Source organism: Eleutherodactylus coqui, chromosome 6 (genome assembly GCF_035609145.1).
Source record: "Eleutherodactylus coqui strain aEleCoq1 chromosome 6, aEleCoq1.hap1, whole genome shotgun sequence".
Taxonomy (NCBI): domain Eukaryota; kingdom Metazoa; phylum Chordata; class Amphibia; order Anura; family Eleutherodactylidae; genus Eleutherodactylus; species Eleutherodactylus coqui.
Window position 1 is genome coordinate 145141949 of NC_089842.1, and position 15472 is coordinate 145157420.

Here is a 15472-nt window from a genome sequence, read left to right on the forward strand (position 1 = left end):
GCTTTAAATGCCACTGTCAGAATGGATGGCGGTATTTAGAGCGTTAACCGTTAAGAAGAGCGCCGTGGCTTATTGGAACTGCTGCTGCCGGGTGTCCACTATAAGAAACAGGTGGCACCCGACGTTCGGGGGTCCTGTACGCCTCCCACGATAAGATTGCGGGACACTGTGCGGTTGCTAGGCAGCCGGGGGCCTGTCCGGTCCCTGCACAGTATGATGTAATGCCATCTGCAGGACAGATTGTTCGTATCTTGCGAAGTTCGTATTTCGCACGTTCGCAAGTAGGGGGCTATCTGTATTCAAAACTTACTATACTGTTCTGCCTCCAAGTAATACACGATTCAATAAACTCGAAGCTATAATAGACAGAACAGAGAGAGATAAAGTTTGCCATGATGTCTACAATATGAACATGTGGATATATTACAAGGTATATCATAGAAAACCTACAGTGTCAATAACACCACATATACAAGATGCAGTGGATACTTGACCGAAGTAGTCAGAAAAAGCGCAATTCAGAAGTCTTTGTATTCTCTAGATGTGTTCACAATTCGGGAGACGTTATACTAGCGCCCGTTCCATCTGTTCCATAAAATCCCTCTGACATCATCGCGGAGGGCCGATGGGTTGCCGTGGCAACCGGACGCCAGACACTGGTACCCGGGCCTTTCATGGTCTATGATCGCTATTGTAAGCGAAAAGGCATTGCGGTACAGAAGTACTATAATGCATTATCATAGTGATCATAGCTTTTATGGTTCAAGTCCCCTATAGGGACATAAAAAATGTGAAACATACTTTAAAATGGTGTTAAATCACACGTAAAATATTTGTATGGTCACAAGAATCCATATTGGCTCCAGATGGAAGTCCACAAATCTTTCTTCTTGATTATGCTGTACGAAAGAATACATGCAATCCGAACAGATTCTCTGGCCAATTTTATGAATGCTTGGCAACCCTGGATTGATCACCTGGAAACCCCAGGGCTATACTATAGCATCTCAACTACCTAACCTGCCCACCATTAACTAGCTATGACCCCAACTACGGAGAACAGATGTAGATTCTTGATGATCCCCTGTTATGTGTTCGTTGTTACCCCCTTCCCTCTTACTCATTTTGTTATTGGAATGAAATGTTATATTAAAGTTTAAAGTATTCAAACTTGCAATATTTAGCCCCCTGCATGGGGAACTAAGACTTTTAAATGCCATTTAATTCTGTGAAAATATTAAATAAAACCTTGTTAAATTAAAACACATGTTAAAAAAAATAACCCCCTTCTTAGACAATTTCCCCTGTCTATATAAAAAAAGTTAAAATCCCACGTATTTGGTATCATTCTATCTGTAACAACCTCTACAATATTTATCCTGCACAGCAAAAAATGTGAAAAACATACTAAAAAACTGAGGCAAAATGCTTGATTTTTTTAATTTTGCATCCTAAAAAACACAAAAAGTTATTGAAAAAGCCCTATATAACCCAGATCATTATCATTAAAAACTATAAAATTATCATTGTATCATTTAAAAACTACAGCTCGCCGTGCAAAAAATAAGCCCTTCGAATGCAACCATGTAAAAAAAAATATTTCTAAAAACAAAAAGGTGGTTGTTCATAAGTGGAAAAGCCTAAAAGAATAACAGTTTTGGTATCATCGTAATCGTACCAATCCGCAGGAAATAAAATGTATTTTGTCATTTATGCTGCTTGATTACCTCTGTAGAAAAATAATGCCAGAATTTGTGTTTCTTCTCCCTGTCCTCCAAAAAAAATTAATAAGTTTTACAATGCATCCATTATATGTACACAAAAATAGTACCAATAAAATCTTCAGTTCGCCGCGCAAAAAACAAGCTCTTATATGGCCATCTTGACTGAATAATAAAGAAAAAAGTTGAGACTTTTGAAAGGTGGAGATGAAAAACCCCCCTCACCCCCCCCCCCCCCCCAAAAAAAAAGCTTTTGCGTCCTTTGGGGCAAAACAGGCCATGTCCTTGACGGATTAAGGCTGACAGATAAGCTATCCACCAAACATGGGCTTCAGAAATGTTCTGCTTTACATTTACTCAGTTACACCTTGTTGAAAGGGGTTTTTTAATGGAACTGTGATGTCTTTACCCACCATGCTATGATCAAAAAGCCTTAGGCCTCATGTCCACAGGCAAAAGAAGAATTAAAATCCGCAGCGGATTTTAACTCTTCTCCTGCCCGCGGATCCGCACCCCATAGGGATGCATTGACCACCCGCGGGTAGATAAATACCCGCGGATGCTCAATAAAAGTGATTTTTAAAAAATGGAGCATGAAAAAATCTGGACCATGCTCCATTTTCGTGCGGGTCTCCCGCGGGGACGGCTCCCGCAGGCTTCTATTGAAGCCTATGGAAGCCGCCGGATCCGCGTGAGACCAAAATCGGAATTTACTTACCTGCTCCGGATCTTCCCTTCGCCGCGACTTCATCTTCTCTCCGTCGTGGCCGGATCTTTTTTCTTCGGGCCGGCGCATGCGCGGGGCGCGCCACCGACGTGCCCTGCGCATCCGCCAGGCCGAAGAAAGAAGATCCGGCCGCGACGAAGGGAAGATCCGGAGCGGGCGAGAGGTAAGTTTATTCTTATTTTTATGCCTCGTGTCCGCGGGGCAGGAGGGACCCGCTACGGATTCTACATGGAGAATCCGTTGTGGGCCTGATTTTCCCCGTGGACATGAGGCCTTAGGCCCAATGTCCACGAGCGGATCCGGTTTGCAGAATCTGCAAATCAAGCCCACCCATAGGGATACATGGGCATCCGCAAGTGAATTAAAGCATGCGGATTTGTTTTGTGGACCTTTTGGCCTGGAAAAAAAGTTGCAGCATGCTCCATTTCACTGGGGATCCTGCACGGAAGGCTTCCATTGAAGTCAGTGGAAGCCATCCGATCTGCAGCCCATCCGCAATTCAATTGTGGACAAGCTGCAGATTCCGCTAAAGTTAAAAAAAAACACTCCACTGCGCAAGTGCAGTGGCACACCAGCTGGCGCTTCCGCAGTGAAGAAGACAGAAGACCTGCAGAAGACCCAGAGGGGTAAGTAGAATTCCCGCAGTGTCTGATTTCGCTGTGGGCTCCCACATGCAAAATCCGATCCGCCCGTGGACAAACCTCCTTAAAGCTTTGAGATGCATATACTGCAAGGGCATAAAGTTATGTGCAGAGAAGTTTCTTTTAGAAGCTGGTCTGCTATTTTTTCATTTCTTACATTAGTATGCCACTAACCTAAGAAGGAAAAAACTTGCATACTAAGGTCCCTGTCCTTACAAGTGAGCTGTATGCACTTTTCTGTGACTGTTAATCCAGAATGTTTGATGATCTCTTACAAGTTTGCCATTTCTCAGTATGGAAATATTAGACACTTCTGCAATTTCCACTATACATCTATTTATCTATAAACTCTTAGTAACGTGTGACCTCAATTCTCCAAAACCCGCCGACGTCTGTGGTTGTGGTGATGTGTGGGGACAGACATTGCAGCACTCCTACTTAAAAAGGAACATATTAATTTTTACACCTTTTCTATTTTTACATTTGGCCCTTAATTTTCATGCTACTTGAAAAATAGCTTTGTCGGTTTTAACTTTTTAAAGGATTTTTTCTTTTGTGCATTTTCTACGCTTCTGCAAATTATTAAGGTTTTTGGTGCCCACTCTTATTAGGGCTTTTTAATCGGGATATACATTGTGTATAACAGTGTAGTGTATGCAGCATCATGGGGGCATTTCTGGTAAAATGTTTGTCAATCAGTGTTTAAGATGTCCTGCATATGTATATATCTGAATTGGGATCAACACTATGTACATAATCTTTTCTCCAAAGTTTCACCTTTTCCACCCAGGTAACAGATTGTTAACCCGTTTAGGACCAGGCGATGTAAATATACGGCCCATGGTCTTGGCCTTAAAACCCAGCCGTATGTAAAATTACAGTGGGGATTTAAGCCTCTGCAATCAATCAGAAGCAGGATGGGTTGTCAGCTGTTAGTAACAGCTGATAACCCAGAGGAGAAGGTAGGAGGGGTTTTTAACCCTTTCTGTCTTCACCTTCCCTGAATACACAGCGCTCAATAAGCGCTGTGTACTAGAAAGTGTAACTTCCACTATGGGAGCCCGGGGGTCACGTGATCGACGGCATTCCCTGCTACAGCAGAGCTGCAGGGTCATACTAGATACCCTGACCAGCTCTGCCAGTGACTAATGTCACCACAGGTTTTGTTTCCCCTGTAACTGGGGCTCCTATGGATGCCTCAGCTACAGTGGGAAAGTGTCAAATAATTAAAAAAAAAACGGGAATGTCCCCCACAGGTCCTATATGACATCATGAGGGACACAGATAGTAAAAAGACAATTATATAAATAAGTAAAACAAAATAACAGAATAAAACAACAATATATACATAAGAAAGAAAATAACCCAAAGCAGACGCCAAAAAAAACCGTCGCTGTATACGCCCTGTAAACCAAAACTATACATAAAATATATCAAAATGTCCGAAACAAAATGAGGGACCCATTCCCATACTTTATTTTAGTGTAAATATACAAATTTTAAAAAAATTACTAGAAATGTTAAAAAATCTTTTTTTTTTTTTTTAAACCCCCAATAAAACTAAAGAAACGGGGGGAAAAGTCCAAGAAAAAGATATTTAAAAAATAGCCCTATATGCCACGGGGAAAAAAAATGCAGCAAAAATAATTTTGATAGCTAAAGGAAAGAATAGGGCAGTAAAATCCCTAAAAAGTGTCTAGACCTTAAGGTACAAAACAGCCTGGTCCTTAGGCCTCGGTCACACGGGCGATTTTTCGCGCGATATGCGCATGCGATCTGCGACTTTATAGAACCATTGCTTTGCAATGGTATCGGACACATGGTCGCTTTTTATGCGCTTGTCCGATGAATTATAGGACACAAGAAATCGCAGATCGCGCCTATCTGCGATTTCTTGTGTTCTCTATATGCGCTCAATGCGGCCGGCGGCAGCAGCGCCGACCCCATTGAGAACATATACTACACAAATCATTCTCTCCTGCCACAGCTGTAACAGCTGTGGCAGAGAAGAATGATGTTTTCCCATTGAATTCAATGGAGCCGGCAATACAGCCGGCTCCATTGAAAGCAATGGGCTGCCGGCGATCGCGGGATGAATTGTCGGGAAGGGCTTAAATATATAAGCCTTTCCCTGAAAATCATCCAAAAATGTGTAAAAATTTAAAAAAAAATCTATACTCACCTTGTCCCTGCAGACGGAGTTCAGCCGCGGTCAGCCGGCAGTTCTCCTGAACTGCTCTGAGTAGTAGTCAGCAGGCGGGGATTTAAAATCCCCGCATGCTGAATGGGCTGCCTCTGATTGGTCACAGCCCTCACCAATCAGAGGCAGCTCTTACTCACCCATTCATGAATGGGTGAGTGAGTGCTGCCTCTGATTGGTGAGGGCTGTGACCAATCAGGGGCAGCTCTCAGCTGTCATTCAATAGCTGAGAGCTGCCCCTGATTGGTCCCTGCGCGGCTGAACTCCGTCTGCAGGGACAAGGTGAGTATATATATATTTTTTTTTTTTACACATTTTTGGATGATTTTCAGGGAAGGGCTTATATTTTTAAGCCCTTCCCGAAAATTCATCCTGCGCTCGCCGGCATGCCATTGCTTTCAATGGAGCCGGCTGTATTGCCGGCTCCATTGAATTCAATGGGCTGGACAGCGCTCCTGTGATCGGGCCCGTTTCAAAGGAAACGCGGCTAGGAGCAGATTTTTCCAGCGTTTTTTTTTTTTCGGCCCCGGTCACGCGATTTGCGGATGCGCATCCGTCATGCAATCCGCAAATCGCGGCAAAAAACGCCCGTCTGACCGAGGCCTCAAGGGGTTAAAGTCATCCAGTGTCTTCAGTCATTTGTGTTAAACTTTTAAGGAGTGTAAGTTTCTGGCACTGATTGTTTTTTATTATACTTTTTTCACAGGTATTTGACACCTCGGACCTCCCAGGAGGGGTGGTGAATATACTTACAGGTGGACGGGATCATTTGTCCAAATATCTGGTGGAGCACCAAGATGTACAAGCCATGTGGTACTTTGGATCTGACCGGGTAACCCAGCTTATTCTTTGCTGCTTTCTACAATTCTCTATTCTCACTACAATCTTGGGTCTGCTTCTAGCGGAGCCATAACTGCAATCCCAAATCCATTTTTACCAATAGGTGATTAGCCCAGCTCCACCGCCTCGCCCCTTCCTGCACAGGTGACAGAGCATGCTCACAGCACTTTCCTATAAATGTCAATCAACATCTTCAGACACCAGTTTTGTATATAAAGCAAAGCCCCTCATTTCTCTTTAGGCTAGTTTCAAGTCACAAAACCATAGAAGAATTTGGGAATGTAAATTGATAACTTTTGACACGCTGAACAGTAGGTTCAATTATTCATGAGGATTTATGAGTGAATGGGAGGTATGAGACATCTATAACACAGATAAGACTGCTGGCCTGGTGAAAAACCTCATCAACAGTAATTCAGGGACCATAAAACTTTCACTCCCTTATCAGTGCCTAGTTAAAAATGTTTATGTTCCTGTTGCAGTATTCCATTTAAGTGCAAACCAATCACATCTATGTATGTGCCTTGTCATAAGTATGTGCATCATAAGTGTGTATAAATATGCATGCCTCTTCGGATTTATTCCATTTTAGCCTGACGAAGAACCCAAGAGGTTCGCAAGCTCGCTATTACATGTATTTTTGTTAGCCATTAAAAGCTATCATATCTACAAGATTACGTGGTTTCTTTTTCTGGGAACAATAACATTTTGTAAACCAGTTGTGTGCCCCATAGGTGAGACCACACCGGTGACCAGAATGAATAGTTCCTGTTGCTGGGTCACTTGGAGGTTTATACTATAAGCACAATCATCCCTCAATTGATGCTAGTGATATCAGTGGGAGCTAACCTCCAAATGCTAAGGAGTATTTGGAAATCTTTGCTGCTGCTCTAACGTGATGTGCTCCTATACAGCCATGTTTTGAGTGGAAATTCTTGTTAGTTTATTCACTCTTGTGTTTTGGCTGTAAAAGACCACTAATGGTTAAATAATGCTGCAAGTATCTCTGTGGGAACTTATGATTGTATGAGAGCTGGTTTTTATTACTAGAAGTCTATAACTGCGCATTTAGGGGGAATCTTGAGGCGTCCTCCCATGATATCATAATAGGGCATATGGAAAAATGGGATGTCTTATTTGGAACACCACCATTAAATGGGTTGTGGGTGATGGCATCCCCTGTTCATCCCGTATTGGACATATGAATATTGTAGAGTGAGGACCCCCCTCTGGCTGGAGTGGAGAGCCACTCTGCAACAGTGCAGTCCTTGTAATTCATGTGAACAGCCATCCTGCAATAGTATATTTCCCCTGCAGTGGCCACTGTACGGGATATGTTTCACTGGCTGTGGCTTCCCTCAACAAAATTAGTTGTTTGCTGGGGTGTCAGGAGCAGGACCTTTCTTAATTAGCTGATCACCCAGTGACCCGCATTCTGAAATGGGTTGTGTATATTGACACAACCCCTTTTAAAGGCTCTAGTTCATTATTAGTATTGGCTAATGGCTCCAGGATCCCCTCTTAGTCAGAGCCAAGAGTCACTGCAAGGAACCTCTCTCTGTGAGGTTGAACCTGCTCATTCATCTGGTACTCACTGTAGCGTTGAGTTATCAAGATCATGGCTTATCATCGGAGAATCCGTCTATTGAAGCCATGAAGACAACCCCTTTATAAAAAGAAACCTGTGTGCCAATCAGCTGTTCACAACAGGTTCAGCTCATCTAACCCCCTGGGAAGGTGCTTCTGGCCATCACAGATTTAGCAATTGTCAACCTATCTAGCACATTGTGAGAACTCACTTTACAGCAGTACAGTGCATTGTAGCTATGTTCTAACGAACATATTAAAGGGATTTTCCGGGCTATTTTTGATAACCCATCCTTAGCATAGTTCAACAATAGTTTATCAGCTGAGGTCCACCACTTGAGACCCCGGCTGATCATCTGTTCAGGCACCCACTGTCACCAGCTAACTCAGGGTATGGAGTGGAAGCTGATCGCTCCAACCCCATGTGTTGTAGCCAGTCCTGGTAGTTGCAGGCAAAGCTCCTGTTAAAATCAATAACCGCAACACCTGTAATTACCAGCGCCAACCTCTTCACGGGGGTTGGAGCAATCTGCTTCCACTCCATATGCTTTGTTTGGCTGGCCAATCATCTATCAAAACAACTCAGAAAATGACCTGAAGAAGAACCCTGAGAGGTTTGAAAGCTCGCTATAACATCATGTATTTTTGATAGCCTTTAAAAGGTATCCTATCTACAAGATTACTTGGTTTCCCTTACTGAGAACAATTACATAAAACATCAAGATAAGATTTGCTAGATCTGTACACATCCTGAGCTTTTATTTTTAGTTGCTCAGGCTGTTCTCTAGATCAGACTTTTAGCCTACAAACCTCAACTTTTTAGCTTTTACATTTTGTTAAAGAAAAAAAAAGTATGACGGAAAATCACATGAAGTGTGCAGTGCAGGTAGTATTTTCACAGCTGTGTCATGTGTCTACTTTCAGAAGGTTTACAAGTATGGCCAGCAGTAAAAAATATTACAGCACAAACGTTCTTGAACTAGCTCCCTTTTAAGTGCCAAAGTAATTATCAGGGCAGTTCTCCACAGGCTTGGTAAGAAACGATTATCAGTATTCAGATGTCAGTAACTTGTACTCTCTGTAATCTAGTTTCATCCTCTTTATCAACAGGGATCGAAGTTTATGGAGTGGTCATCTGCAGAAAATTGTAAGCGAACTTGGGTAAACTACGGGCTCGCCAGAGACTGGGAGAACCCCCGAGAGGGAGAAGGTGAAGAGTTCCTGTATCACGCCACCCAGTGTAAAAACATCTGGATGCCGATGGGGGAAATATTTGCAAACTAACCTCACTGGTTAAAGCCTTATTGCAAGCAGGGGACCTTGTACAGATGTAGCAAACATTAACTGGACATTTAATGCATTATAACTTAACTAAATTGTACTATAATGCTATAAATTGAGTTATCACTATGCACCAGTCATGTTAAATATTGCTACATCTGTATGTTCAAATCATATCTCAGTGCATTTCCAAGGACCAGTAAATCCTTCAATGATTATGTGGCTGCACTTTCTTGAAAGTGGTTGTGAGACTTGAAAAACATGGTTGCTATCTTTCAGAAACAGCACCACTCTTGTCCATAGGTTGTGTGCAGTATTGCAGCTAAAGTCTATTCACTTTAATGGAGATGAACAGCAATACCAAACAAAACCTGCGTACAAATGTGGCGCAGTTTTTTCTAACCTTGTATAAGACCTTTTTAAGCAATTTTTAAGCAATGTATAGCCAAGCCAGTGGAATATCAATGAAGGGTGGACATGAGGTGAGTTTATTGGTCCTTTTAGTGAAGAATGTTGACCAAAGTCCTATATTTTACAATAAAATGACACATTTCAATGAAATTGTGTTTAGTTGTGTTTTTAATATTTCTCTTCCTTATGTGTAAAAGCTAGGGACACCTTTTGGGGGACAGAATTTTTTTCCCACTTAAATTGCCCCCCAGAGGTGCCCATAGCCTTTAACACCTTAATGTTATAGGACGTACACTTACGTCCTGGAGGACATGGGATTGATCCCGCTTTATATAACACGGGTGCCAGGTGTTTCTTACAGCTGACAACCGCCTGCAACAGCTCAGATAAGCAGCATCGCTGATTGGAGCTGTTAACCTCAATCGATAGGATCGCGGGGTGCTGTGCAGTTGCCATGGCAGCTGTGGGCCTTCTGAAAGGCCTCAGGGCTGCCATTGCAGATTAATTACATTATACTGGAGGAGCGATCAAGCCATCGCATGTTCTTGTTCCCTATGGAGACAAAAATGGAAAAAAAATTAGTTTAAAAATTATTAAAAAATAAAAGGTAATAAAAGTTTTTTAAAAAATCTTATATTTATGATAAAAGAATTAAATAATAAAACCCAAAAAATATATTTGCCCTTCACAGAATAGACTTCTATTAAAATATAGATTTATTTGATAACTTTTATAAAAACATATACACTACAGGGCACAATTGCCCCCTAAGAAATGAAAGGATCTAATCCTGATTCTTAAGGTGGGCCGACAGAGACACACAGACAACGTACAAAAACGTAAATTCAGACACAAGAACAACTAATAGATACACATCAGATGCAACCCCGGCTAGTAATTCGGTCATTAGCAAACATTCAGTGCCAAAGACGTGATTACTTTAAGCAGCTGATTAGGGGCCGTATATGATATATACCCTGATGTAATATATTGATTTATGTCACATTTAATGATATCTAGGCTTGGTGAAATTAATGGACTCCAACAGGCCTAGGATAATTTGTGATATCAATATCATGGGGCGATAGAAGCGTTATTGTCGTAGCTTGACTTTTAATATAAGTTTTAGGTTTTACATAATAGATGTAGTTTTTATTAAGGCTCCGATGTTTTTGCTTTCCAGCTTTTAGATATTGATTAACTTTTCACCGCGTTTCACCACGCAATGCTGGCAGATCATCGGGAATAAATCGAGCTCTGCATCTGCAACATCTGCTGTGGAAAATTCTCTCTCTGATCTTATTTCTAACAACGCCCAAATAACTCTTTTGTAATGTGTCTGAAATAGAAATAGATGCTAAACTATAGAGAACGATCATTGATCTCTTGTGTTATCGATAAAGAGCAATATCTTTTCAAATGACCAGGCAAGCTATCGGGTAACTGAGTTGGCCCATTATCTGTATAAGAAATGGCCAAACTGTAGCCTCGGTTATCCTTGCCAATGACAACAATGCTGCTGGCCATACATAACATCGACTAGATTGACAGCGCTGCCATATAGTAATAACCACCAGTAAAGCAATAGTGTCACCAGTATGGTTGCTTCCTCTGATATATACTGACAAAATAACAAAACAAACAATAGAGACAGAGCCTCTGGCCTTGATGGTAGGTCAGGGCTAATGTGTCCCCATCGTCGTATATAGTCCGCTAGCTCCACCCCTGGGGAGTGTCCCTGGATTCAATTAGCCAATACATGTTCTAGTGATGTAAATAAATAGTCCATGCTGCCCACATTGTAATAGTACGGCTTCACATCTATATCACACGTTCGTACCTCTGGTTGCTCGGTGTATCGTGGAGTCCTTCAGTAACATTTGAATCCCTTTGATCACGATCATAATTCATACCTGAGGCATTAAAACTTATAATTGCTATCCTGCCGGTGTTTCTGCAGTCATAGCAATCGCAGGCTCTAGATACGCCCTAGGGGCACTGCCTACTCTGGGACGTCATCCGAGTGGCTCACGTGACCTATGCTTGTGACGCTGCACATTCCGTTGCATCATGACTTCATTTCCCAATTTATCTACATTGTAAGGGCAAAGGGAGCGTGTTGGCCATATTGGATGATGGCAGCTACAATGTGCCGACACTACTTGGGTATGAATGCTCTGGCACATACAATACTATAGTCAGACAAGTTATTGATCATCAATTCCCGGCTACACTAGAAATAATGGTGACTCCAGAGATTATGGAAATGCCACTGGTGGAATCGAGGACAAGCAAAATAAAGATTAAGATTAAACTTGTATATGAGTATTGAGCTTGTGTATTATTTGCGGGTGATTTTTATTATAGCATCATTCTCAATGAGAAGTATGAAAATGATCATCTCAGGTCAAACTTTTGATATATATTTTCCCAATGGGGATGAATTATATTAGAGCTTAGTATCGCATCCTGATACCGGTAAGTGTGATGACGGTGATCTCAGGTCGGTATTCAGACTCCTATATTTCCACTCTGGGGACATCATGATAAATATCAATTCAGTTTACCTATTTATATCCGATAAAAGGTAAAGCTTAATACCAGGTACCACATAATAGCAGGTCTCCCTAATGTCTACCGGTAAGTAATCCATCGCATGGACCTCAACAAGGTATAAATAGGGTTAAGTCTAATATTTTGTACAAAGAATCCAGGGAAACATTTCCCCTAGGGTTAATCTTCAAGGGAAACAATTAAACACCAAATTCTCATTTAGACCCCTCAGTTGGACGGTGTCCAGCTGAAATAGCCACCCTACTTCTTTTTGCAACAGAAGGGGGTCGACATCCCCACCTCGTACGTCTCTTCTCACGAGTTGAACCGCTTGAAATTTCAGACAATCAGAATCCCCCTGATGTGCTTCCCATACATGATTGGATAGGGGAGTACCTTCTTTTCTTACATTCCCAATGTTCCCCCAGGATCCGCCTCCTAAATTGTTCGCAGGTCTTGCCAACCTATTTCTTCTTGCATGAACATGTGATCAAATAGACCACCTTCTTTGTGAGACAGTTGATGAAGTCTCTTATAAGGAAGTTCTTTCCCGTGGTGGTGGTGGAGAAGGAGGCACTTTTATGGACATAAGTACATGCTGCACATTGTGAACATGGGAATGTACCTTTCGGTCTTGTGCATGCACTCCCATTAATCTCTATGGGAGTGTGGGCGCACAACATGCAACTTTTGAGACCGATGTACAATCTGCAGTGCAGGAATCGGGAGGTGGGCCAGTATAAAAACAAATATCCTCCCCCTCCCCTTCCTGGTAACCTGCTCTATGAGCACCATAACTTAGACTTTAATTGTTCTTGTTTTATTTTTTTTTTTTTTGCAAGTGCTTAAAAGTTTGTAAATGTAGCAAATAGACCTAATTTGGAATGGAGTTGAATAACTTTGCAACTCTATCCGCAGAGCAAGATGCATGCTCCATTTCAGTGACTCCTATAGAAGTCCATGGCCATTACTGTGGACATGCACAGCCATGTTTCCATTCTGTTTCTGCCTGGATATGGGGGCAGTATGGGTTTGGGGGCTCCTGTGTTTAGATATTGCCATTACGCACTTGTTATGGTACCACCTGCTATTCTTTTGATTACTTCCCAGTGGCCTAATTTGTTCAGTACTGATGGTCACACATGCTCAGTAGGTAAGTCCCTTAGGAGTTGGCAGAAATATAAATGACCCTTAATTTTCGCATGTTTTTTCCATATGGAACATATACAGATGTGTCGTCACTTAATTTTTCTTGAATTTTTGATCTGATAGCCGCGCCAAAGGATCGTAAAATATTTCTCATTGTTTTCAGCGCCATTGTTTGCACGCCGTGCGATACTTTGCCGGCCCCAATGAAAACAATAGGTGAGGCATTCAGAGGGGACGGCCAAAGATAGAACATGCCGTGATTATTTTTTTTCCCACACCATGATGTGCGGAACAAAAAATCGCTCATGTATATGAGCCCATTCAAAACAATGGGGTTCATAATCGTGCGAGATTTTCTCGGCCGTGTGAAAGCGTCCTTAGGGTGACATTGGTCAGCCGTAGATGTGGGACTCTATTGCTAGTTTATGCTGCACTCATATAGGGCAGCATAAATATACTTAAACGACATAAAAAATACTTAACCTTCTATTTAAATATATAAATGGCGCCAACGCCCTGCTATTTCTGTGCATATTGTAGGCTTTTGCTTTTTCACAGATATGTACGGCTAAGTGAAGGTTATTTCCTGTGTGGGAGATTTTACTAAGAATTAAGAACATCGTCTGCTAGGAAGTAAATATGGTTCTATTGTGAGCCGCTTGTGGTATGAGGTGAGGAGCGCAGCGCCTACACAAGTGTGCAAGTTACTGTTGGTAGTGGGAGCCGTAGGGTCTGGACTTTCCTCTTGTAGTAGAAACTCAGAAATGTTCCATTTCTAAGTGCATGAAATCTAAATCCCGTACTTCATTGCTGGAGACGTTAAGAACAACATGAACTTCATAAACATACTCCAGTTTCTGGAGCGTCTCAGACGTGGAGATGGATCAGAGCAGCGGATCCCCGGGCCAGAGATTCTTCTGGGCTTCCTCCAAATGAAGAACGTTTCAATCAGACTCTGGCCAGCGTGAAATGGCTGCTTACAGGGAACAATAAATTGTATTTGACTACACATAAAAATGGCTTTTTTTTTTTTGGAAATAACAAAAAAATACTGGAAAAATCCGTAGGTTTCCATTCACCTGTATCAGATTTTCTGCAGCAGAGAATCGGCTGCAGATTTTACAGCTATTATGTGCCAAAATCCACGTTTGGTCAGGGATGTCACCTCCTTATGGGAAGAGGTGAAGTCCACACTAAAAATCTGCAGCATGAATCAACATATGCTGAAGATTTAAAATCTGCCGTATGTCAATTCCGTTGCTGATTCTGCTTGGATTGTTTCCGCAGTATGTCTACATGGCTTATACGGTGGACATGCTGCAGATTTTTCATGCATAAATTCCACAGCATTTGTGCTATATGTCAAGGTAGACTAAGGCCTCGTGTCCACCGACACGCAGCGGTTTACACCCGTGCCCGCAGCTATGAGGCCACAAATTACATTTTACTCACCTGTCTGGACACTGCGGGGCTTTCCTCTGTCGCGGCCAGATCTTCTTTCTTCTGCCCGGCGGATGCGCTCGGCACGCCGGCGGCAAGCATGCGCCATGCTCACTTTTTTTTTTTTTTGTAAGTCTCCTTCGGATCTGCGGCACAGCTACAATGACAGCTGTGGATATGATGGCTTACATTGACTTCAAAGGAAGCTGTCCCTGCGGGATCCGCAGAAAAATGCAGCATGGTGTGATTTCTTTCCACGTGTCCGATCCACACACTGGGGGAAAAAAATCACATCTGCATGCTTTAAATGCTCTGCGGATGCTAATGCATCCCTATGGGCTTCTAGATCTGCAGATCTTTCACGCACATTTTATAATTAAAATCCTCCCATGGACATTGGGCCTCAGAGTGTTCTTGAAAAACGGTCTTGGGCATTTTTCCTGCTAACATCTGGCAGCAGTGTTTTTGCAGCAAAAATGCCAAAAACCATAGCATTTTTTCAAAAAAGTATTGCTTGTGAAACCACTGCCCTGCAATGAAAAAAATAGGAAATGGAATAAGAAATTTTTTAATAGTTGAGCAGGTAGATTTGATGCTGTTTTGTATAGGAAGAAAATGCATGTAAAAAATGTGTGAATTAAAGAAAAAAAAAAGGCTTCATGTACAGGCCCACTTAAATTCCCAATACCCCCCTGGTATGTTCACCTTGTCAGGCAGTGTGATTCACAGCACAGTGTGTGTGACAGCTAGGACTGCTGCCCGCTCCTCCATGACAGCAGGTCAGTATGCATGCCCACAGCCACCCTGATCCTAAACTGACAGCTAACAGAGCTTCCCAGCAGTGCATAACCCGGCCATAGAAGCATCCGCACTCTTTAGTTACAGCGGGGACACAACAGGCTATGTGTTTCAAGGCCAAGCA

General features: G+C 42.2%; 1 protein-coding gene across 1 annotated transcript in view; it reads left to right on the top strand.

Annotated features, from left to right (window-relative positions):
• Nucleotides 1-9558, top strand: part of ALDH16A1 (aldehyde dehydrogenase 16 family member A1) — an 83720-nt gene extending 74162 nt beyond the window's left edge. The window contains exons 16-17 of the mRNA XM_066607818.1: nt 5996-6121; nt 8827-9558. Of these exons, the coding sequence (XP_066463915.1) occupies nt 5996-6121; nt 8827-9000 (300 nt within the window). The 3' untranslated portion in view covers nt 9001-9558. The remainder of the gene's footprint in view (nt 1-5995; nt 6122-8826) is intronic.
• The last annotated feature ends 5914 nt before the right edge of the window (nt 9559-15472 follow it).